Source organism: Osmerus mordax, chromosome 8 (genome assembly GCF_038355195.1).
Source record: "Osmerus mordax isolate fOsmMor3 chromosome 8, fOsmMor3.pri, whole genome shotgun sequence".
In the NCBI taxonomy this organism is placed as follows: domain Eukaryota; kingdom Metazoa; phylum Chordata; class Actinopteri; order Osmeriformes; family Osmeridae; genus Osmerus; species Osmerus mordax.
In genome coordinates this window covers 14,577,543-14,603,356 of record NC_090057.1, presented here as the reverse complement: position 1 = coordinate 14,603,356, position 25,814 = coordinate 14,577,543, and the positions used below count along the sequence as shown (strand labels likewise).

Genomic DNA, 25,814 nt, shown 5'->3' with positions numbered 1-25,814 from the left:
CCCTTGTGAAGACAAAGCGCATGCCTACATATCATGCAGGCTACACCACCTGAAATCCCAAAAACCCAGATGGCAAGGTGGAATGTTCTAGAATGGACACCGATGCAACATACCTCCTCTGACATCTCTCCGAACACGCTGATGACATCGAGCAGCAGGCTGGAGGTGTAGAACGACTTGATCATGTTCCTTGGAGAGACACACACGTGAAACACACCCGTGTTATAATCTGCTGTATCTAATGTGCAATCCATCAGAAGTCTAACACTTGCACAGATCAATCCTGCTGTTCCAGATTTGGCAGGGGTGTTAAGAGGACTGCCATTGCCTGCTGGATTGACGGCCGCAGGAACAATGCGGCCGCATCAACGTCAGTACAGATAAAACTCTGGAAAGTGTGACAGGACAGTGATTGAGTTTGATGGAAAAAAATATATATATTGGAAGTCCCTAAGACTGAATCAAACTGTCACCTGAAGTAGATTTTGCAGCAAAATATAATTAATGGCCGAAGGGTGACGTTGAAGGGGTGCTCTGTATGTGTGTGGGTAGGTGAGTGGGTGTGTGTGTTTGCTTGGAAGCGACACCACTGGTAGCATTCAGTTCACCTCGCAAGAACAGAACCAAGGAGGAAGCAGAAACACACACACAAACCGGGCATCAGAGGTGAGTTTTCATGTCAATGTGGGCCTTGTGTGATGTGTTGGGACTAAAGAGTTCTGTGTAGAGTCAAGGCAGAGGGGGAGTCTCTAGTTCCAGGTCAGCTCCCATAAACAGCTGCTCTGCACCGTTCCACTGGTGACATCATCCAACAGCCTCCACCTGCTAGTACAGAACAAGTCTACAAGATATGTTCTGCGGACCAGTCTAGTAGACCTGTTTTGGTTTGTTCTGAGGAACAGTCTAGTAGACCTGTTTTGGTGTGTTCTAAGGAACAGTCTAGTAAACCGGTTCTGTTCTCAGGACCCGTTTAGATGGAGCCTACGCGACGAAGCAGCATTTGGGATTAGCAAGGTCATTTCAGGTTTAACCCTGGGTTTTCAGTGTCACGGTGGTTCACTTTTTAACGGGGTAGGTCGCCACACTGCACACCTAACCTGCTCGGGAGAAGGTGCTGCTGACCAATCAAATCTGTTGGAAAATGGCATCATCATTTCTAGAAGATCCCGTGACCTCAGAGCGCAAACAGTGAGAGGGTCAAAGGAGACCGACAAACTTTTAGAGACAGACAAAACCCTTTGTCTTTCCCTGACGAGTATCTTTGTATTTACAGATATCGTCCAATCACAGTCAGATAAAGCACTAAAGCCGTTTACTTGTTATAACTTGTAAAAATGGCAGTCTATTTACCTGTTGGAATAATGTTTTATATTTGTCGAGATTGTTTAGAACTGCCGTGCAGCTGAAAGAATGTCTAAAATAGTCTTACACATCATATGTATACGTCTAAGCAACACATTAATTTAATGGAATACACAATCATCGTCAGATCTACTTGTGTCTCAATGATTGGGTGGTGATATTGATGAGCCTATGAACTTACGCATTCACAGTCGGCAATTTTTGCCAGTTTTCTTTCCTGCCTTTGGCAGTAGCAACAGCCTGGCAGTTTAAGCCTGTATTTTTATTTATTTTTTCGTCTAAAGATTTGATTACTACTATGTTTCTTCTCATGCTCATCTTGTGTAAAATCTGCAACTCTGGTAGACTTGTCCATGTTTGCAATTGGTTATATAGACCAAACACTGCCCCTTTTGTGTGAACGCTCTCATGGCTAGATGGGGAAAACCTGGGTTGAGTTATTGAGTTGATAACCACCGTTGTGACACCCAGAACCAGTCTAGACAACTTGTTCTATTCCCAGGACCAGTCTACACGACGTGTTCTATTCCCAGGACCAGTCTAAGAGAGCTGTTCTGTTTTCATCAGAAACAGAATATTAATATAACTTGTTTCTCGTAATCCTTACCTAAAGACAGAACCCTTTATGTCCATTTTCAAAACGTTTCGTATTATGTGCTGTGTTTAGATGCTGACACATTATGCGTGCACACACACACACACAAACACACACACACAGACACCTCCTCCCTCCTCTCCTGTCCAGACAGCCATGATGTCATCTATAATACAAACCCTGTGGTGTACTCTCCCAACTAGTTTCCTGTCTTTTCCCTGTTGAATTATCCTTATTTCATATGTTCTTTTCAGAACATTTTCAGCGTTCTCCAGCGAATATGTAGGCTACCTAAAGACCCAGTAGCAAACAAGGGTGTATATAGCATCACATAGACTGCCAACTAGTCCAGTCAAATAGACAATTAAGTAAGTTTATCAATTCACCTGGTCCACAAGCCAGTCCAGTCAGCTTGCTAAAGAGTCAGTAAGTCTAGCGAATGAGCTAGCCATCCAGCACTTGTGGTTAGGGTTGTGGTCAACATGGCCATTAATCACCGCTGACCACAGTTCCTCTACATGGTAAATACTGTTCCCAGGGCATGAACCAGCTCTAAAGATGGAGGGAGACAGGAGGCTCTCTGACAGGATCTATTCTACAACCTGGATAAAAGAAACCTTTACCAAGTATTACAAGTTTGCCATCTGATCTAGGGGACAACTATGGGGTCCAGATAAGGCACTTCGGCTTTATAGGCTATGGTTCTCTGGCAAGGCTGATGTGGAAGCATAGCTACGAACCTACTTAAATGTGTGTGTGTGTGTGTGTGCGCGCGCGCATGTTAGTGTGTGTGAGAGAGTGACTGTTTGAAAATTGCAATACAAGTGGGTCTTTACGGATCTTTAGCTGCACACACAACCGCAGATTGACTTAGACCATGACCCAGAGCTATTTACATGTATAAGTTGTCAAGCCTGCGCCAAGCCTACACATAGATCCTCATAAGACCTCTCTCCCCTTTCCCTGCCTCCTTTCCTTCTGTCCTTCGCTGGCTCCAGATATCTGATCTGACCCCACTACCACCCACTCCATCTCCCTTATGTCTGTCTCATTCATCTCTCCACTCACTTCATTTCATCAACTCTTTCGCTCTAAGAATTGTTGATAAAAGCTGCAGCCTGCAGAAGCTCTGATGTTCTAGCCTGGGGAAACAGTGATGGATATTTCAGCACTATCATCGTGGTCCAATCGTGGTCGCGAAACACTGAAGACATGGCAAGCACAGCTGTGCACGCATCATTAAAACTTTCAAAGAAGTTGGAGTAGTTAATGAACACGCAAAAACAAACCATTAAACTGTACCAAATGGTTTTCCTTCGGTGTACAAGTTCAGAATGCATGTCAATACAAAGGGATTAAAATCCTTCAAGTTATTATTTTTTGGAGGGGGGGGGGGGGTACATTTTGTTACTTGTTCGTTGGAGAAAGTGAGTCATCCGCTTTTGATCTGAGAGCCACGGCAACGGACGAGAGAGAACTTTAATGGAGTTTGAGTGAAACATCTCTGGTTGCTAGGAAACAAATGTGTGATTAGTAAAGAGCTGACAGATTCTGAATATATCAGGGGAGGGGAAGATCTTTAAACCAAATTACCACTTAGCACTGTGGGAGACTAACACACATTTTTATTACAGAATGTTCCAATTCAAATTGACATCCCAGTGTGTAATTATGTATATATTCACCCAGCTTATGGAATGCATCACATCCTGTTTGAGGTCTGTCACTAAAGTGGTTGCCTATCCCACTAGCTGTCTGACACAGGATCATCTTGATAATCACATGGTAGACTGTCTTCGCCCCTGGTCTGACTGCTCCTGCCTCTGCTCTGACTGTTTCTGCCTGTGGTCTGTTCACTGTCTCTGGTCTGACTGTCACACACTCCTGCTCTCAGACACACTCACGCTTATTCAGTTTGGTCCTGGATCAGTGGCTTCTCTAGACCTGATCACCTCTGGGCATCATTGTTATGCTGTACTGGTGCACATTTTAGACCAGTAGGACAGCTGGCAGCCTTTTTGTTTCTGATTGAGAGGCTGCTCCTGTGCCCCGTGTGTGTGTGTGTGTGTGTGTGTGCGCATGTGCGTGTTTGACGTCAGAGCCGACAGACCTGTGGCGCCAAACAAACCTATTCCACTAGCTAACCACACCTGGCTAGTACACATCAAAACACACACACAGGTGTGGTGCTAATTTTAGTCTAGAGAGTTTCTGGCCAGAGCCTGGTGGTACTGGAGCTGAACAGTGATTATTTAAGGTCCCGGTTCAGTGAGAGGAGAGGGTAATATTGAGGGACCGATGTTGTGGAAACAGAGGAGGAGGAGACACTGACAGGCTGTAGTCTAGACAGTCTAACAGGCTGCAGTCCACCCGGCCTGCAAACTGCCTCTTCTTTTCAGATGTCTACCAACATGAGATGAAAACCCCAAAACTACAGTAACTACAACTAAATACACATATTTAAGTGTTAGACTCCATACTCATATCATGTCTAATAAATCCCTTTTTAAACCCCTTTTAGGTGGTTGTTTATCATGCTGTACCTGTTACCCTCCAAGGAATCGACGTGTAAAATCAAACGTCTTACTTGTGGAAGCGTCCGGATCTATCTTCGTTGTCCGCATAGAGGAACATCTTCAAGGCATAGTTCTCGATGTGCGCGTTGCCCACGACCTCCTGGGTGATGGACTCGCTATCGTGCAGCTCCTTCTTCATCTGCAACGCAAACGTTTCAAAACAACGTCAAACTTTATTAGACGTACCACCACAGCCTGCGCAAGGCGGCTCGACCACCAGTCTCACTTTCTCCTAGTAAGTGAGACAGGAGGGTTTAAGTCGGTTGGGGGGGGGGGGGGGGGGGTAATCAAACCATGGATACGATGGGCTTCAACTAATCTGAAAACAAGGAAATGTGAGCTGGCCAGGAGCTGCTGTGTTTGGTCTGCTGCCAGCTGGCTGTAGATATCAGTGATCTGCCCAGCAGACACACACATCACAGAGAACCTCCAACTGCACAGCTGCACAGATATTGCTCATCTCTCTACCTATTTCTCTGTCTCTCTCCCTTTCAACTCATCTGTCTTTCAGCTAACGCTCACTGTTCCTATACACACCATGATTGGTTGCACACACACACACATCCACAAACACACACACACTGTTCTAGGGATGCACACACAGGTGGCTGTGTGTGTTGAAAAAACATGCACATTGTCTTTCCCTTCAGAAGTGAGGGTTTCTCTAAAGTTCCTGGGAGACAGACACACACACACTCTTCAAAACATCCATACATGTAGGAACAAACAACCACTTTCACCCCCCGGAACACTCCTGTAATTAACGGAGAATAGACCGTTGGTGGAAGGTCCTTGGGGTTGGAGGCGGTGGTGAGCGGCCATCAGCTAATTAAACATACAATAACCAAGCCGGCCACTCGGAAATAACTGAACACTTTCTCCAAGGAATCATGCTTTTCACCTGTTAAAAAAAACAAACACCATTTGTAGGTTGCTTTGGATAAAAGCATTTGCTAAATGGATAACTTTGGGGAGTATTTTTTAATAAGGCAGCTTTCAACGAGAAACGGCCTGCTTTAAAACTAATGACTGAATTACACTTTTAAAGCTAATGTGGCCACAACAATGACTGCTGGTAGACCTGTGAGTTAATCCTGATATAGTGGTACGTTCGACCCCCCGCCAGTTCTGCTTCCATTAGTGGTTTGTAGTGGCGTAGCGCCCGCTGCTAGCCTAGCCTACGCCTGCTGAGCCCACATGCTGCCGCAGAGCTAGCCCCTACTCCGAGCTGCCGTCGTGGCCAGCCAGGCGGGCTAGGGTTTCCCCGTAAAAATCACTAAAGCAAATAATACTGGTTACATTACAGCAGGTGGACCCCGCGCTGCTGAATGGACGTACTGTTCGGCGGGTTTTTTAATGAAAGCTCAGTCGCCGGGAGACATGCCTCTCGGGCGGCTCGGGGCACAGTGCCTGGTTTTGTGCTACGGCGGAGCGCTGGCATGTCGCTGGTGAAAGGGGGTTGAGAGGTGCGCGTTGGGGAGGGGAGAGGATGAGGAGTTTGAGCCGGGGGAGCCGGGGGACACTGGTTTCGCTGCTTTGATAAAACAACTCAAGGTTTGGATTAGCGAGTACATGGTTGTAGAGTAGGGATGCTGGAGGGGGGGCGGGGGGGGGCGTATATCAGTTCCCTGTTCACAAAAGAAGAATTATAATTGCACGTTTGATAACATGAATAAGAGTTGCAAAAAAGATGATTCAACTGATGTGAGATTAAATAACTAGTGGGCAGCAATTTCTTGGATTAATCCCTCCACTCAGTGAGTGACATTTTTACATGAGGTCAACCAAATCCATATCTCCCATGGTGCGAGTATACATGTTAATGACTCCAAGCTGAATTTCCAACATCCTAAAATGATGAGGGGGAAAAAATCCACCTGAGAACCCCCACAGGAAACAGTAAGTGGAACCCCAGTATGTCTTGCTCCACTGTTGACCCAGTCATGGGGCTTGGAGGCAAGGAGAAGGGGAGGGTGAGGGGGGGTGAAAGGCTGCTGTACAGTTCACTGTCCCACCATGTCCTCACAAAAAAAGGCCTTTAAGAGCGGATGTACCCTCTGGGGATGGGCTCTTACTTCTCTGTCAGCCTGGCAGAAGCATGACAAGAGCTGGGGAGACATTTAATGAAACCCGGACCGTCTCCAATAAACCACGGCCCACGGGGACAAGGGACTCCAAGGGCCGGGCCCCCACTCTAATTGGTTCTGGGACGTCCATAAATGATCTCCGGGGCCCTCGAGCCCCAGGAGTTAACGGCGCCGGCGGCCCACTTCCTGTTTCTCTGTGTGGAGAAGCGCTGTAAAAGCTCCTGGCGTTTGAACTCCGAAGAGGCACTTAACGAGCCAGAGGTGTGCGCCGCCTCTCAGAGGAAGCCCGGAACGCTAACGAACAGCCCGAGTCCTACGATCTTGTTAGCGGCCCGGCTCTCTTGATCGTTATAAACAACTAGGGGCTGGATCGAGCTGTACTTTCACATGGAAAACTTACCGGTTATTGCATTGGATGAAATGTAATATTTCCATGTCCTTTTTTGTTGTTGTGCTAATACATCTGGTGGGATTTGGGCTGGGGAGGAGGGGGGATACAGAAAAGTACATTCAACGTCCCTGACGCCTGAGTCATGACGCATTCGGACGCGTAGGATTCCCCGACTCACAGCTAATCTGGGGAGCCTAAAGCCCAATTTATACTTAGGTCGCAGACACTTTTGAAAAGGTCGCCAACAGAAATGACGTCACGGTCGACACTTTTAACCGTCGCTTGGAAGTGTCGCCTACCAGGAGAATATTCTACTGGTGCTGATGTCGTCACATAGTGAGAAATTAAAATTGTCAGTTTCTCCGATTGATCACCTAGGCTACAAAGCGTTAACAATGTAACCATAGCTATGAATGTAACGGTAAAATGATTCTGTTTGCGTCACGCGAACCTTGAGCACAGGCGACTGTTTGCCGAAGTATAAATGCAGCAGCCTGAGCGACACTTTTTTTTTTTTTGTCAGTGACCATTTCAAAAGTGTTGGCGACCTAAGTATAAATTAAGCTTAATAAAAGCATCACAGTGATCTGAACACGAGGCGAACGTTGCTTTCACTGCACCTCCACTCAACACCGCTCTCAATAACAGTGTGCCTGTGTTTATGCCACACATAACACTGTTATGTCTGTTATGATAACAGAGAGGCAGATGGGAGTGAAGAACCTCTTAAAGTTAAATATGTTCCCGATGAATGGTTTGAATGACACACGATTTCCAAAACATTATTTCAAGACTACGAGAATCAAAACAGAGTTTTTCTAGAACCTTGTTCGACATTCACTGGATCAGAGTTGAGACAACGCTTCCCTGTGTTGAGGGTGGAGAGACCCCATGGCGCTCATGCTTACAGCTCCGACCGGACGACCCCGCCTGCCTTCACCTCCTTCGGTGGAACCGCCGCGTGGCGAATCTTTCGTCTCTGTGTGATTCAGACCAGAGCTCACTCTCTCTCTCTTTTGCTAGGCATCTCTCTCTTCATCTTCATCTCCTTCTCTCTTACTCTTCATCTATTTACTATCTTTACTATTTACCATCACCCTTTCTCTCCCTTTTTGCCCTCTCTAATACATGCACACACAAACCCACACACACACAAGCGATTCTGAAAGGAAACTGAGCCTGTTGAGAGGCCAGCACCTGACTACCTCAGTAAGAGACCAGGGAAATGTCAAGACTTTTAAAGTGCCGTGTGCAGCCCGCTAGGTCAAAGAGATATCTGATAACCTCGATCCCGAACCCAGACCTTATACCCAGAGATAAACGTCTTTTTATTTACTGGCTGGCACAGAAGGGGGGCATAGGCAACATGTAGCTAGACCAGCTCTAATATCAAGCTGGCGCTCCAGTGATTTGTGCATTAGCTACGAGTGACCCCGACCTGTATGTGAAGCTAATGTCGCTATCGTACCGTTTCCAGCTGGTCCATGAGTTTGATGAGGAACTTCCGGCATTCCGGCGTTTTGCTGTCCAGCTTCATCCCCGTCTGCATGGCATATAGCCGGCCTGGGTGGGAAGAGGAGAGACACTAGGATTACTGTGGGATCTCCTAGACGCGTCGGATAGGGGGCAACGAGAGAGACGAAACAATGAAACACACTTATATTACTGGCTTGTCACGAGGAGGCATGTTTTTCCAAATGATGGGTTTTAGCTGTTTACCAATTTTTTTTTTTTTATTGAGCCCATATCATGTGTGTGTGTGTGTGGGGGGGGGGGGGGGGTGGAGGTGTGTGTGTGTGTATAATTTGTGTGTGTGTGTGGAGGGGGGGTTGCAAGTGTGAGCACGTGGGTGTGTGTGGAAAAGGGGTTAATGATTGAGGGTGTGTGTGTGTTCATATAGCATCATGTCTAGGCCAGACAGCTGGGGTAGTGTACATGTGGACTTGTTTCTGTCCAGGAGCCGTTACCCCACCCCAGCTCTGACTGGTCGACGTCTCAGCAGCTCTCATCCACAGCGACAGCCAGTGTCAATATTAGCATTGTTAGCTATTGTCTCTCCAGTATTGTATCACTCAGCACACTTTGCTTGCATAAACACAGTCTTGGCCCTTGTGTTTTCAACACCCATCATCCCTCTCCCTCTTCAACTCCCCACTGAGGCTGGGGCTGGGGAGAGGAGGCTACAGCGGGGAGGGGCTAGGGCTGGAAGAGGAAGTTGAGGCTGAGAGAGGAGGCTCAGGCCGTGTAAAGGAGGCTGGAGCTGGGGTAAAGAGGCTGGGACAAGGGCTGGGGCTGGAGCGAGAATGCTGGGACTGGTGCCTGGAGGACGAGGCTGAAACTGGGGATGGAGAAAGGAGGCCAAGTTCTCTTTTGTAATCCTAACCTTACTGCCTGGCTGCCTCCAGCACACTGCCTGGATAAATAGCTAATTTGCACCCAGGGTGATGGAAGCCCTTCCCTGAGGAAATGAAAAGATGACCCGGTGGAATGGCAAGACAGGCATAGAATAGGTTTGTCAGCTGATTACCTGCAGCAGGAACAGACTGTAAGACAGCAACACAAACAACAATGGTAAATTCTTCTCGCCCATTACAGGGTGGGAGAGCGACAGAAGGACAAACTAGATGTGAGCAGTGCAGATCCAGAAGGGATTTGGACCTGAGCCTCCCACAGGCAATGCCAAAGCACGAACCATTAGACCAAGACAACCTCGTCGATGATGGAGGGACGTTGTAGGGACATACAGGGCTGGAGAGGACAGTCAGAGAGAGTCAAACAGAGAGAGAGAAAGAGTAAGAGAGAGAGAGAGAGATAGTGAGAAAGAGAGCGTGTCAGAGAGAGAGAGAGAGAGAGAGAGAGAGAGAGAGAGAGAGAGAGAGAGAGAGAGAGAGAGAGAGAGGCAGAGAGAGAAATAGTGAAGGGAGGGAGGGAGGATGTCTTCCCTTCATTCAGCTCTACGCATCAATAGAGTCTTTTACCCTCAAACCCAAACATCCATTGCGACTAAATCAGCAAATGTCACTTTTCCAAAAGTAAGGATGGAGTTTCATGCTGCGTAGAGAGTGTTATGTGAAAGGGGTTTATTTCACAGTCATTACATTGTAAACCACAGAAATAACAACTTCCCACAGGAAAAGCAAATAGCAAATACACCCAGCTGGGAACTGTTCCAAATCCAGCCAACAAACTGCATTTGATAGGGCTCACCTTGTTATCCAAGGTGTCTGTGTTTTTCACATGGGTCTTTTACTTTCAGTCAGGTCAAAACGTGTCCGTTTCATGTGTGTATGGTCGGGGGGTGCATGTCGATACAATCTGTCAAAATCAATATGCTTGATGTGGAAAATGTCATCGCACAAGATTTGAGAGCTCTGCTTTAGGTAGTGAATAAACCTAGGCTACCATGAAGGAGGAAGGCCAACTGCTGTTTTAAAACCACCATCTCAACATAGGCAGAGACCAGACACCTCCTGACCAATGTCTGACTGCCAGCTGCAGTTTAAAATCCCTTTTCGACCAAGATACAAGACAACCACGGTCCTGGGATATAAAAATAAATGGTGTTGGCAGGCTGTTATGTGAGGCTAGGCGAGGCTGAGCTGTGCTAGGCTAGGAGAGGCTAGGCTAGGTGGAGCTATGCTAAGCTAAGCAGTGCCGGGCTAAGCCCGACTGTGGTGACTAAACCAGGAACTGCCCAGGGGCATTGAGAGCCAAATGCCGAGGCAGGCCTGTTTCCACTGTTATCTCCATCTCCACAGTGTTCTGATAACACGGGCTCCATTCAAATAACAATACAACGTGAACCCACGGAAGCAGCCGGGATAAGGTCAACCGTTTAGCAGACCAAAAATACAACCGGCAGCACCTTTCACAGGACGAGAACTGATCGTATTCAATTAAAGTCAAGTGTGTGTGTTTGTGTGCATGTGTGTGCTTACTTTGAATGGGCCAAACTACTGTTAGCGTATTCTTTCAGGCTTTTACAACGCAGCTTGACTGAAGCAGGAAGATAGCAGCCTAATAAAGATAACCCTCCACAGAGACCGGTTCTAAGCTACAGCCACAAAGCCTGACACCCAAACTTGAGAGGCCGACAAAGAGCTCTCGCTTCGCAAGCGGAATGGAATTGTGATTCCTCACACTTGTTTGTAGCAACGGAAAAGTAAAAAAAAAGACAGCCAATAAGAATTCCTGACGTGTCGATATGCCAAGCGCCAGTCGATATTTCCTAAACAGCGGACCACAGGCCTGTCCCTGGGGACCAATGTATCCCGGGCTGACGGCTGCTGCTGAACATCCCGGCAGCCACGCACACAATGTCAGCCTTTGTCCTGCCTGCCTGCTGGCCTGCCATCATCATCACCACCACCACCACCACCATCATCATCACGCCCATACAGCTTAACATCCCATTTTTCCTCTCCCCTCAAACAATGCAACACAAGGGACCATTCAGCGCCACGGCACAGAGCTGTGAGCGCACGTCCATCATCCATCGTGCTGTGGCCTGCCAGGCCGACGCTGGCTCTAGACAATCAGATAAAGATGGAGGAGAGAGGGAGGGAGAGGGGTAGAGAGAGAGAGATGGAGAGAGATTGCGAGTGAGATGGAGGGAGAGATGGAGAAAGAGAAGGGGTGGAGGGGGACTCTGGAGATGACTCTGAGGAATTAAAAGTTCCTGAGACTCTCCACAATAAGAGAATTGTTTAAGCAACTCTCATACACAAGGATTCACTGTAGGACAGCCCAGGGCCCTACAGTCGGCAATACTGACAAACTCTGATAAAAGTGAAGCTCTGTCCCGCAAAAAGCTCCAATCCCCATCCCCCAATCACGAAACTAGGTCGGACATAGTCAGCAGAACATGGCGTTCCACCTTACTGCGATACACTGGGTGGACACTTCAGAACGATACAGAAACTACGTGCTTGTGTGAGAGCGCCAGCCTTTTTGACATTGTTTTGACGAGTATGAACTTCTGAAACAGGACATCGTCCCAGACCGCTAAGGGAACGCCGGCGCTTTGAAGACAGGCGCCCATGACGCCTCAGACAGCTCAAAGGCTGGCGGGTTCACCTCATCTCCGCAGGAGCGCCTATCATCTCCCAGGCACAGAGGATACCAGCGGCCCTGTCAACAACACTTCTGTCAGGACTGGATCTCCCCAGTCCGATCCATCCCCCCTGGCTGGGTCACTGTTGGAGCTGCCACAGGGGAACTGAAACTCAGATTAAAGATGAAGCCAGAATCACTGGAGCTTTGGAAACAAGTGCTGAATGTTAATGGAGTACTCGCAAAAAGAGATCTTCTGAACTTGAGGTATAGGCTACATGCTTGCCCTGGCACCATTCCCTTCGTACGTAGGCTTGACGTTAGCCATAAAAAGACTGTGAGCGAGGGAACAAGTGACGCCCTCCCCCCTCTTTCTCTCAAAATCGTGTTTTCTGGTATTCTGACTGGCATATGCTGCCAGCAGCAGAGAAACAGAATTGTGTATTCTGGAATGCTAGCCCGCGCACTCCAGTCCACTACAAGGAGGTTATTATGTGGAGTCTGGGGCTGGAGTGGCGGCTGTTGCGTCTGAGTTGCTGGAGCCTCTCCAGGAGGCAGCAGGGGGAATCTGCAGAGCCTTTTCCATAGGGTTAATACCAGGACCAGGAACAAACCCAGACCTGCTGCAGGGGATGGGAATGGGGACTGGGGCTGAGACATGGGGGAAGTAAGCCTTGCCATTGGCCTTTGCAAGGGGACAGGATACAGAATACAGGTCCTGAGAGGATCCTAGTCCAGGGGAAAATAAGTTTGGTCCTTTTTCCTCTCAGCGGAAGTTTAAGATCTGACGCAAAAAAGTCCACAAAAGGCCCCATAAACCCACTGTGAGAATATCATGTTCTGTACTACATCTGAAGAGCCTCAAAGTTGATGTGTTTTCTGCCGAGGAGATATGAAACTCCTGTGCTGGTAAATCCTGCTCAGCTGCCAGGAAAGATGCTGTAAAGGGTCAATCACAGCATACTTAAGCTTTATTCACACAGAGAGAAACACACTCAAATCCAAATGGATTAAGACAAACTCAGGCTATTAAAAGGGAAATTACAGCAGTTCTTTCTCTCGGCCACATAGGTTACATCATGTGAAATGAAATCCGGATGATTATTATAAGAAAACCAATCAGTCTAATTAATCAACTGACGGCATAAAATGTGGACTTGGCTTGCGATAATTAGTCCAGCCCAACAAAAACACTGCGACTAGAGTATGCAGCAATTTCAATTTCATTGTAGTCAGTTTGTTGTAAGTGACAAATTGGCACAATTACAAGTCCTACATTGAAGCTTGGCACTGTCGCGGACTGACCAAAACAGTCTGCATTAGGCTTGGGGGGCTGAATCCTGAGTTTTTAAGAAGTGCTTCTATTTGGCAAACCCATGTGATCTCAATCTAATGTATTCCAGCCTATCCTAATGTTACACCACAATCTACCTCTAGACAGAAATGTGTATATGAATAGGCCTGCTTTAAAGACTTGAAGGTAGATTTACATCCATTGCTTTTGGCAACAATAAAACAGATCTGTTGCAAGTCTGATTTGAGTTCTGTCCATTATCGGAGCTTTGAGGCTGGCCTCGCGCAAGTTTGGACCTCTGCAACAGCACCCACCTACTCGTCTTGCCACTGGAGATGAAGACAAGCCACAAAGATGATGAGCGACATCAGGTCACCTAGAAACACTGTAGCAAAGGAAGCCAGGGAGACGCTATATGAGCAGCGGCCTGGCGGAACGTGAACTCAAACACAGAGCAAACTCTGATCATCTCCAGGCTCAGAAGACAGTCACCACCCCCCCTAGTCAACCTGAATCAACAAGCACGGTCGATCGCCCATGTTAAAGAAACCACGTAGCCTTGTTCATGCCGCTGTTGAGCCCAGAGCATGGGTGCCTTGCTAACCCTATCCATGTCCCAGAACAATGGTGGAGTCACTCAGCTGTATGCCGTTGCTGACCTCCAGTGGCATGCAGAATTACTGGACCTCGTTGATGCTTTCACACATAGCCTTACTGTAGACTGTCTAACCTACAGTTAAAACTGCTGCTCCTCTATGAGCTGGGCTTCGCTGGCTAATCTATGGTTGGTTGGTTAGAGACACGCTAGGCTAGGTTCACGCTTAGTTGCTCAGAGACAAACCCCCAGCGCTGGTTTGCTGCCGTCTTCCATTGACCATTGAAACTACTTGGACACATCGATTCGAACACTGCCTATACCAAGACACGGCAAAAGTATTTATTGATCATAATCTCTATGTTGGAACTGCCACTGAGATCTGTCACAGTGGGGTGGTGTCACACTAACAGCTGTGCCAGAACTGCAAAAACCTGCTCCCCTGCATGAAGCTGTGTGGCTCACAGCACATCCACCATGTCTATTAGCCTGACACGGTCTTTTTCCATTATCACATGCCTAATGAGCCATTGTTCCCATTGGTCGAGGGCAGCATCACTCACAGTGGGTATCTTATCAGGCCCCAGATGGAGGGCAGCCTTTTAAGTCTCCATTCTACCGGTCATTTAAAGGCTCTCACTCTCTGTTAAGCACACAATGTAGCCTATTTTTGGGAATAGCCAACAATCGGGACAAATCGTCCATTTCCACATCATATGCAGATAATGGGATGTTTTTGTCTTTCAACACAACTGTTTGTTTTACAACAAATTAATAAACTACAGCTGAATTAGTTGCCCTGTGCTTAATTAACTAACAGGCTAATTACTTTACAGATAATCATCTTGGTAAAGGTTAGAATTAAATTTGATCAACAACAAAATATATATTTTTTAGATGGTCACCTTCACGAACATAAAACTGTTCAATGTGCAATATTTATAATTCATGAAAAAAATTAGGCCTATAGTCAGCCTTGTTCTTGTATAGACACTTTAATCAATATTTTAGCAGGGAATCCATTAGAATCCAGGTTCTCTAATTCAAATGGAGCCCTGCTTATTATGTATGAGTGTGTAAGATCAAAAGGACATGAATCCTTCCAAGTAGCTTTTAAGCCTACTGAGCCCAGCTGCAATATGACATTGATACCTACACAGGTAATAAGGGTGGCTGACGTGAGCTCAATTCCAAAGTGGGGAGAAAAAAATTATTTCTCAAATCAATGTGAAATAACATATAGTTATAGATACAGATACACCTTTAAATTTGAGTAAGTCAAAATGTAATGTGGCCCCATCGGTGTCCTTAATTGTTTCACATTCGAACTTTTTCATGTGGTAGTTCTAATGTCCTCTGGAGTGACATCCCTTCTCCTGATAGCTAATTCAGAGATGAACAGACAAACAAGAATACTTTGTGCTGGGGGACACAAACAACCACCAACACTAACGATGTGGGTCCATTTCATTCAGATGAATCAGCTTAATCTTTTATGGGATCTGTCTGTCCAACATGCAACACAATGTGCACTTTAATATGTAGTCAGTACAACCAACCAGCGGCTTGTGACTGGTTCCAGTCACATCAATTTAACACTGACAGCAGATAAAAGAGAAATCAGGAAGAGAGCCTGTGGTGAATATGCAAATAATGTGCTTCACAGTCATTAATATGTAAATACTGCCCGTGTTCAATCTCATCCAAAAACATTTAAAAAAAGAAGACATCACAGTAGCAGAGACAACATGACAGCAACATGACTTAAAATCATATACGGCACAACTAAAATGTCTCTGCCCAGTAGATCTCTTGGACCAAAGGGATATGCTCTTGATCAAATGAAGTTCTGCCCAACACTGTTCCTGGAGATCTATCATCCTGTGGGCTTTAACCCAAGGCTAATGCACCAGATTCTAATCATTTGTTGGTGGATAGCTAAATAGTTTAGCATACAGCATCACAAGTAGAATAATTTAAGTTCTGGCTTGGACATGTCACCCAGGTTTGATTCCACATTGGCCTTGGTTCTACAAGACATTATTGTCTAACGTACACTGATAACGATATGCCATGACTAAAATATTCGTTAAATGTTTAAAATATGAATTTTTATGTTGTAGCCTACTCTACACAGGATACTGGGGTGGAAAAAACACTGACATTTAGGCCTAAATTACATGACTCGCCAGGTTTAATTGTTCTATTAAGAACAATACTTTGGTGAGGTGGGGCAGGACTGACCACACTGACGCAACCACAGATGAGCGTTGATAAACCATGATGGCTTGGTTCAGTTTTCCCCTATAAGACGAGAGTACTGTCACTCAAGTAGCATAGCTTGGTTAACTTAAGGTTAACTTGCTCGGCAACAATGAGTGTGAATGGTCATTAAGTTTACGTTTGGAGCAACACTATCTCTGTGGATCCCCAACTAGCAAGGGTTACTAACCCGAAGTCCACTTTTTCCTAGTACAACTAGTACTAGCTAGCTGACGCGTTGAGTCTGTCAACAACAATGACCAATGTTCTCTATTATTCTTTGTGTAATCACCGTGTGGATATAGACAACGAACCAACAAAAGAATTGACCGATTTAGCTACCCACCCACTTTCATATCTGGCAATATCAACATATGAAAGAGCTAGAAACCAATAGCTCACTATGCTAAACATGTTCACTACAAACTCACAGTAATACGCCACGACAGGATCCCTTTTCTCGTGCTCCTGTGCTGTTCTTAGATGGTGCTGAATGGCTTTTAGCTGTGGAGGGAGAGCCATATCCCTGAATATAATGTCAAAAACACACAAAAAGGTTAACCGACATCAATATAGCTACTTAGCTAGCTTGTTATTGTTTGCTTCCGCACTTCTGCATCCGTATCTGGGGGTGTGCGCGTCATCCAAGCCCACCAATGATGTTGCTGCTGTGTTGCTGTAACTACTTCCTGTGTTATTCATCAACATTTCATTCAGTATTTTCCCGATACATAATTACTCAATAGCCTAAGAATCTCTTTAATAATGCCAGGAATCCCTGTCTGTCCTTCTGTCTGTGTTTGTCTGTGTATTTTTTTGAATGGGATTTTATGGCAGCGAGTTTACCGATTATCTCAAGAACCGGGCATTCTGGAAAATTCCTATTTTGCATGTTTCTTTTTTATAATCCAATGGAGTGCAGTGCCGCATTTGACGTTGTTTGGATAAGCATTTTTAGACATTTTCAAAAACAATTCGCCTAGTGATGGATCTTTTTCAGCCATGTTGAGCTCGCTTTGGACTCATGTAAACAAGAGGTAGGCCAGTAGGCTATGATAACAGGTGCATTCGACATGAACTGACTTCATGCAGCGCTGCAGCCGGCTGCAGGCGGCTGACTTGAAACAGTGAATTCTGGTTAGACTTTTTGTCCGACTTGAGACGGCGCCGAGGCTAGGTCACTGTGACGTAGCCATCAAAGTACCGTGAGATCGATTCGAGAACCGCCGGCTGTGTAGCCGAGCGCATAGACATATATACATATATGTCTATGGCCGAGCGCATTTTCTCAAGAGCATCTGCAAGGGTTCTAATGACGACACAGCTATTTCATGTTTGACCAGACTCACACACGACAACTTCGACGCGTGTTTTGTAATTATTCTGACACCTTCAGTTTCGCCAACGCTCAAATCCGGACCAAACAGTTTAATTGAATTAAAAATGTGTTGAAGAAAGGGTTTTAGTCCGCCTCTTCACTAACGGAAATTATTAATTATAAGTAAAGTAAGCAAACAGCGCTTGATCGGCCATGACTGACGTCAATGCAGCAAACCACGAGAAGCTGGAATGTCCGACTTTACAGAGCCGTTTTCAATTCCTCCCCGACTGCAAGCGGCTACTCTCGCCAGTCATTTCATGCAGCCGCAGCAGGGGCGGCGCCAGGGGGGGGGGGGCTAAGGGGTGCTAGAGCTCCCCCTGGATTAGCCATAGCACCCCCAAGAAAATAATGGTTTATTTATTATTATTATTTAATTTCATTCTGCGTTCTTAATTTAATTTATTGTGTGATAATAATATTTCAATCACAAAAGAAAATAATAACAGATTGAAATAAACAGATTGTTAACGTAGCACGACACAGACACGTGTCGAGAGCTACCCAGATAGCACACATACGTCTTGCTGACGTCAGCTTAAGATCGAAACGTTGTGTGTTCTATTCATAAGGTCGGATAAGCATCGGCAAATTATGATTTTTTTCTCATCTCTGTGCTCTATTTCAAACGTCGCAGATACGTTGGTTCATCGTCGGCTCATCACTGACTTTCAGGAAGAACGTTCTATGCTCAGTCTGTGTTGTATTGCAAGCATATCTTGAGCCAGAGACTCGCAAGTCAGAGGCATTTACTTTTTAAACCGTCATTTATCTTCACATAGAAGGAGCAGTATTCGTTGTTAGGTAAGTAAATGGAAGTAGCAAAATATCTAAAAGTTTGCGATAAGTAGCCTATGCCATTGCCTACAACAATGTGTAAAGTTACTGTAATGAGCTAGGTTTGAGTGAACTATAGGCTACAGAGCTAGTTAGCGCAAAGGGGCCCCAACTGGCTAGGCTAGATGTTACAAAAATGTACTAGTAGTTAGCTATTAGAGCAAAATACACATATACATGTTATGTCAAAAGCGTATTGTTATAAGTAATCTAGGCCTTCTTACACATAGGCTAATACATTCTGGTTTAACAGTGATATGTCAGATTTTTTTTCTTCTAATTTCGGCAGTTATAGCTACTGTAACCAGGGGAGTCAACACAGTCAGAGGGCGGCGGAGACCAATGGAAGACGTGGAACTGTAGGCAAAGCTGTCGTTTTCTTATGGCTTTTCGGGCATAGTTTTGTGTGCATGACACAAGGATCTACCTCTGATTATTGTGGTTTTGAGTGACTACTGTTTGGTTTCATTCATGTTTTTATTGATTGTGACCTAAAATAATATATCCTTTTTGAAAGCATTTCTGACTCTTTGCCTGTTTTAGTTAATTCTATCTATCTATTATTCCAATTTGCCCTCTTTAGTTTAAAATGTATTGAACTATTTATGTTTAGTTTAATTTATCTGACATGATAGTGGTGACCTGGTGGTCATCTGGCACCAACTTTAAGTATTTGGGATTGCAGAATCTATAACATGCTGCATGCATTTTGTCAGTGACCGTCGCAGATGAACGCGGCTTTGTGCGCGTCCGTCGGAAGTAGCCTAGTGATAATAATAATACGATAGATTTGTATGGCGCTTTTTATGGACCCCAAAGACGCTTAGAGCCAAAATGTAAACATATGACGATATGGTGGGGAGGTGTTGTTGGAGACATCCATGTGACACATATGCTATCACCCTAATTTCATAGCACCCTCGGTCAAACGGCGAGCACCCCCATAGCACCAGCAGAAAAAAATCTCTGGCACCGCCATTGAGCCGCAGTCCATGTCGAACGCACCTATAGGCTGCTTCAAGTCAGCCGGGCTGCAGGCGGCTGCAGGCGGCTGCAGGCGGCTGCAGGCGACGCCGGCACTGCATGAAGTCGAGCACACCTATTATCACCAGCTGCATCACAGACTATTCCTACCACTTTAGCCTCCTTGGTCAGTTTCCTGAGGATGGATGTAGCGATCCACAAAAACGACAGGAACAATGTTCATATGAATTTAGTCTCCTCGGTCAGTTACCGTGTCTTATGCGAATGAAATACAGAAAATACAAGAACATTGTACAGCATGGCCTAGCACAAAGGAAAAAATGGAAACGGGAATGTAAACAAACACCTCTTAGGCAGAACTGTACATTCAAGCGCTGCATTGTGAATTATGTCTACAATTATAACAACTGGCTCAACCAGCATGTAGGCCTAATGACTTATGTTAACAACTAAATGTCTAAATGTTTGTGGTGGTAAGAGAATTTAACAGAGAACCAATTTAATACATTTTAATCAACATAACATATGCAATTGATAACGGATGAAACAACAGACAAATGAAGGCTACATAATCAAGCATGAATGAGACCAGAGCATTGGCAATTTGTTTAAAATAAGGAGAAATTGCTATTATGATGTGTATACGTGACTAAAATAGATGATGTGGGGGTTGAACAAGTACTTCAGATGACAGAGAATTTCATTTGTGATCTGAGACATATAGGTAGCCTACCAAAGCCACTGAGAAGAACTGTCATCACCAGCTGCATCACAGGTACTGCACTATCCATCTATAATTCTAGAAATCTGTGTGTGTCACCGACATCATTGCGGGCAATGTGCCCTATCTATAATTCCAGGAATCTGTGTTTGTGTGGTTCACTGATAATCTTAATCACTGACTGCATCACGGGCACTGTGCACTAGTATACTATAATAGTGCAATGCCATACCAAGATATTTTAATTCACTCTATATTATTGTATGTTATAGACCTACTAAGACCTGAAGCGAGCTGAAAAAGACCTTGTCATACAAATTGTTTGGTCAACGTGACAACACTTCCAAGAAGCATCTTGTAGCAGACCACCTGTTATAAACATGTTTTAATCAATCATCTCATGACACAAAATGATAATTAGACATAGAACAACTGTCTAAAACATGACTGGTCATAAAATGCCCCTTTTATTAAACAAAGCTGAGATGAGTATGCATGAAATACATATCAGAGTCAAAACTGAGACAAAAAATGAAATATTTAAAGTGAGATAGATTATCCTTTAAGAAACGAAGAAAACTAAACATTGCAATTACACATTCGCAAAACTAAAACATAAACATGATAAATATATTCTCCAGTGTTTATTTCTTCGACCTTGATAGGACAGAAGCCGAGGGGAATCCAATTAGCCCTTGTTTGACCCTGTAAAGAGTATCAGCATCATTTTGCTATGCACATTTTCCACGTCCCCTCAAATATTAATAAAATATAATCAATTTCTATTCCAAAGCTAGTTAAGCTGATTGTACAGACTTTTGCAGTTGGCAGTGTCCTAGACATCTAGCCCGGGACTCAAAACAATGTTCAACGGGTGTGTCTCCATTGAAGATTCTTTGTAATCCTGCTGGATCTTTAGACAAAACTAGACCCTAGAGCCTGGCCAATAGAGGCACACTTTAAAACCATCCACCTTCAACAGAAACCAGAACATAGAATGCCATGTTGTACCTGAGATGATACATGTAGCTGAAACTTAATGACAAAAGTTGGATGGATGCCTGATAGTAACTTGTAGATACACAACAAAAGAGGTAAACATTTTCAGTACGGCTACAACACTGATTGTCAATCTAAAAACTTTGAGATTACCAATATCTACAAAATCCAATCACATTGTGCACATAATTCTAATCCGCAATTGCTCGTTTACCACAAGTTGTTGATAAAATGCATGACAGATGTGGCGTCATGGACAACCATGTTCTTGATCTGGAATAACTTAAATATATACTGTATATTTTAGATTTCTATAAATAAAAGCCCCTACCAGATAATACTTTTTATTTATTTAGAGCCTCATAGGGTTCTTTACCTAATTACTGTACTAATAATTTATACAGACACTGTCAGTGCTGTAACGTTTTGTAAATAATTATCAATAAGGATAATACTGGGTGTCTGTCTATGTCTTGAAGTGAGATCCTGTTTCTTGCATTTGACATTGGGTTTCATAACAGTACTCCTATGTTATGATTTATGGACATGGCAATGACAATATTCCTGTGGTAGTCGGGTTTGTCAGAAATCCGTCAGTCCTTTTTTAAATTAAAACAATGCTATTAATATTTTTGGTTCAGACTCTGCATGATTGGCTAGAGTGAGGAAGATAGGAGAAAACCATTGAAGTGTGTCTTTCTCTCGTAGTCCAATGACTAATAATTTTACAAGTACATTCCATCATCAGCCAACCAGTCACAGTTGGTCTTCTGAACCAGTTATTTTAGACAACAAAAGGGATTATGGGATTCGGACTCTTTGCGCAACACAGATTCAGCAGAGGTATGTTGTTTTTTTGTGTTTGTTTTTTTTGCCTTATTGTCAATGCGAATCAGACCTGCGCAGCTGAGAAACACAGAGATGAGAGCTAATATCTATGACCCAATCAATTGCTTGACCCAGGTCATTGATTGTTCAGGTACCCCAGGCGCCTGCAGAGTATCTCGAAGACCTCAGCCACACAAAGCAGCACTGTGATCACGGTAAAGGTGTACATCGCGCTCAGGAATATGGTCTTCTCAAAGTGTTCTGGTACCATGCACTTGGTGACGTTAAAGGCCTTCTCCAGAGCGCTGGCATCACACATGTAGAGAGGATGGACCTGGAAGCCAAACAGGTGACTCTGAAGCCAGAAGGCAAAGACCTCCAGAACAATCCGAAGGAGAACCGAGATTATGTAGAAGACGGTGTAGATAGGCCTCTGGAGGATCTCCTCCTGGTCGATGTTCTTGCAGGCTGCGTAGAGGTGGAACACAGCCCCCGGGACTAAAACTGTCACCAGCTGTAATGCCCAGAATACCTAAGGAACACAGAGAACCTTTCAGTTACCACTGTAGAAGACTAGGTTATGGTTATGGTTCGGTTCTAGGTTCTCTTTGCAAAAGGCCCTTTTTGCAAACAATGACTGTGCAAGCAAGGATGTGTCTGAGACTATATATCACTTTTCCATATCCAGTTAGAACACTGCAACTTTTGATGAACTCACTACATCTGGTCAAGTGATGTATAATGTTGCTTTGCAGTCGAGGGAAGCAGCAGTCTTACCTGTGGTGTTATAGGTCGGAACTGATTGTAGCAGTACAGGTTTAACTCTCGCCTGTCTGGGTCACAGCTGAAGTGGAGGGCTTCATTCCCATACACAGCAAACCCCAGAACCCCAAGGAAGAACATCCGCACAGAGCCAAAAAACAGCGTGTGGAACTGGCCTATCACTGTCGGAGGCCTGAGCTGGAAAACAAACACACAAAGCAACCACCAGAGACAAACACAAAAATAGAAAGCTTTGAAAAACAGTTTTTATCCTTTGTGAAATGCACCTGCATGATGGTAGGGTATGCAAAACAATATTAGACATAATATTCAACATCCTCTGTTGAGTCAAAAAAAATTACAGAGGAATACAAACAACACAATCATACTGTAACTGCATACATCAAAAAGAACTGATTCAGAATCCATCTTAATCATTTTGTTCAAAGGTTTTTCTACCCTATAGACCTACCTAAAGACAAAGAAAATTAAGGGACTCTTTGATCTCAAAGAATATAATGTTACTTCAAAGAAACAGTTTCTTATTAAAATCCATTATATCCATATGCCATATTATACTTACACATCCCTCGTAGAAGTTCCTAATGTAGTTTAAAGACATAACTAGGCCTATAATCTCCTCTGTTCCACTGTACAGTGGCGCCTGGCCCTCATTGCTGACTGGCTGGCACGAGCCACAGGCCAAGCTCTGATTCTGAAGCTTCTAATGGCCTCGCAGTCACCGCTGAAACCCGGTGTCAAAGCATATTTGTCTTTTATCCGCCGTCCCTTCCATCAATTTACTCACTCAATAGAAAAAAGGACAAGAGAGAATATAAACAAAAGCAGGGGGCATGTGATCGGCACATAATCCCCAATGATCTATGTCAGCGAAAAAAACTACTCTTGTGTAACACAATGGGAGAGAGAAAACATGTAACAAAACAATACGTTTGGGGCAGTTATACGTGCTACGTATAACCACAAGTTATTCGTTATGGTGAACCATTTAAAAACTAATTCGAATTTAGTATATATATTTTTCTCTCAGTCCTGTGTTTCTTTAACATAACGAATGGCATTTGAAATGTTGTAAACGTCCTCTGTCAAGTGCTGTAATGAACAAAAGCCTAATAGCCTACTGTATTCTTTGTAAGAGCAAATAGTTCACAAATTATCTCAAAGTGGCAGGTTACAAAGAAGCATAACTTCCATTAGGCATTTTAAAAAGGGACTTCCAATAGCTAGAACTTTAACGCCGTCAAAATAAAGCAAGCCCAATGTCAACAGCCAGCTACACACCCTGCACTGTAAGTACTTCTGGAAGATCAGTCAGGACGTTTAATCCTTCCCGTCCCAGCCATGGAGAGCAAGACAAGGTTCAAGAAAATCAGGTAATAAAATGAAGTCCACACACCAACCGTAATCCTGGCGGAGTGTTGTTCATTCCCCACTCTGTGTCAGTACTAGGCAGCCAAACTCATGCCACTCGTGCGCTCCGGAGGCGAGTCCTGCGTGGAGAGGACCATGCATGGTGGATGGATGCGCGTTTTTTCCTGAACGCATGTGTCAGAGATTTAACAACAGACCAATAAGCACACCATGAGTGATACCTGGCAAGTGAGACAGTAAATGGAGAGCATAACAGAGAGAGAACCTAATTACCTAAAGAAAGATAAACTCTCTCTCGGAGCATTCGGTCATATAGGGCACGTGATGGAAGCGCAACGCTTGCGTTGCGTGTCATGTCGGCCATGATACATTGGCTACCTTGAAAGACAGAAATTGCTTTTCTGCATGATTGCATTAAGGATAATACATGAATACAAAATATAATACATGAATATATGTTCATCCATCGTATAAAAAGGCCGCATTACTCAACACTTGCATTCTAGAACCCTTATAAGTCATATGAATTAAATAAATAAAAACCTTATGCGGTTATTGATTTGGCTACCGACATTAACTTGCAGCTCAACCCGGAAAAATCTCCCCCATGCATTCCCACGTATGGTTCTGTGGGACTTCGTTAAATGCCAAACATATATGATATTACGTCTAAAGCCGTAATACATCAATCCAGAGAAAGGGAAGACGAATAAAAGGAATGAGAGACCACATGACGATGTATCTCTTTCGCTCTCTGATGTACAGTACCAGTCATGGGAAAATGTGTCCAAACTTTTGACTGGTACTGTAGGGAGTCAGGTGGCTGAGCGGTGAGGGAGTCGGGCTAGTAATCCGAAGGTTGACAGTTCGATTCCCGGTCATGCCAACTGACGTTGTGTCCTTGGGCAAGGCACTCCACCCTACTTGCCTCGGGGGAATGTCCCTGTACTTACTGTAAGTCGCTCTGGATAAGAGCGTCTGCTAAATGACTAAATTTAAATGTAATGTAAATGTATATATCTTAACATATCTCCACACCAGTACACAGGCATGCACGCAACCTCCCCTTTCCCCCAACACACACACAGTTCCATCCTTTCAAGAATCACTTCCTCAGTTCCATAACGTCTATGCAGCTTCATTCTATGCCGCGAGGATAAACCATCCTCATACCCTGCGTCAACTCGCTCTAACTTCATTTCTTTCACTGCATTCCTGATTTTGCATTTGCTGGATCCCTCCCACCCCCTCCTGCGGCTGAAAGAGTGCAGGAATAACTCTCCCTTAACTGCACCTCTTGCTCAAAAGTGACAATAAAAACACCTGCACAGATGCTTAAGTAATCGTTCTCCCAGCCCACCAGACAGCACAATGAGGGGATTCAAATGCCCAGAATCTCGTTCGTTCCTTCGCATGGCTTTATTCACTACCTCTGATAACCCAAACATGCAGGGAAGGCCTATTCATTAAACTTAAGTTATTTGTTCTCAAATGAGAAATAGGAAGGTGCAAAATGGTTATGTTTAAACCTCTGTTTTTCTCGTCCTTGTTGGCCCTCTCGCTCTCCCTTTATCTCTCTCCCTCTCTCTAGCTCTCTATTTCTCTGACAGAACGCCTGCCCTTCTTCGCGTGCTTCAGTTCATTGTGGCTCCTGACGCGCACCAGACCTCCCTAAGTAGCGCACGGTAATTTCAGCACT

At 44.7% G+C, this 25,814-nt stretch overlaps 2 protein-coding genes across 2 annotated transcripts in view; both read right to left on the bottom strand.

Annotated features, from left to right (window-relative positions):
• Positions 1 to 16,826, bottom strand: part of vta1 (vesicle (multivesicular body) trafficking 1) — a 29,278-nt gene extending 12,452 nt beyond the window's left edge. Inside the window, exons 1-4 of the mRNA XM_067241254.1 lie at positions 16,646 to 16,826; positions 8,480 to 8,574; positions 4,545 to 4,672; positions 114 to 189 (exon numbers count right to left, since the gene is read on the bottom strand). Of these exons, the coding sequence (XP_067097355.1) occupies positions 114 to 189; positions 4,545 to 4,672; positions 8,480 to 8,574; positions 16,646 to 16,736 (390 nt within the window). The 5' untranslated portion in view covers positions 16,737 to 16,826. The remainder of the gene's footprint in view (positions 1 to 113; positions 190 to 4,544; positions 4,673 to 8,479; positions 8,575 to 16,645) is intronic.
• Positions 16,827 to 22,097: 5,271 nt separating this feature from the next.
• On the bottom strand, positions 22,098 to 23,345 carry gje1a (gap junction protein epsilon 1a). The gene is made up of 3 exons (XM_067242417.1): positions 23,307 to 23,345; positions 22,739 to 22,921; positions 22,098 to 22,493 (listed from the first exon to the last, which is right to left on the bottom strand). Exons 1-3 carry the CDS (start codon positions 23,343 to 23,345, stop codon positions 22,098 to 22,100), a joined length of 618 nt encoding a protein of 205 aa, XP_067098518.1.
• Between the last annotated feature and the right edge of the window lie 2,469 nt (positions 23,346 to 25,814).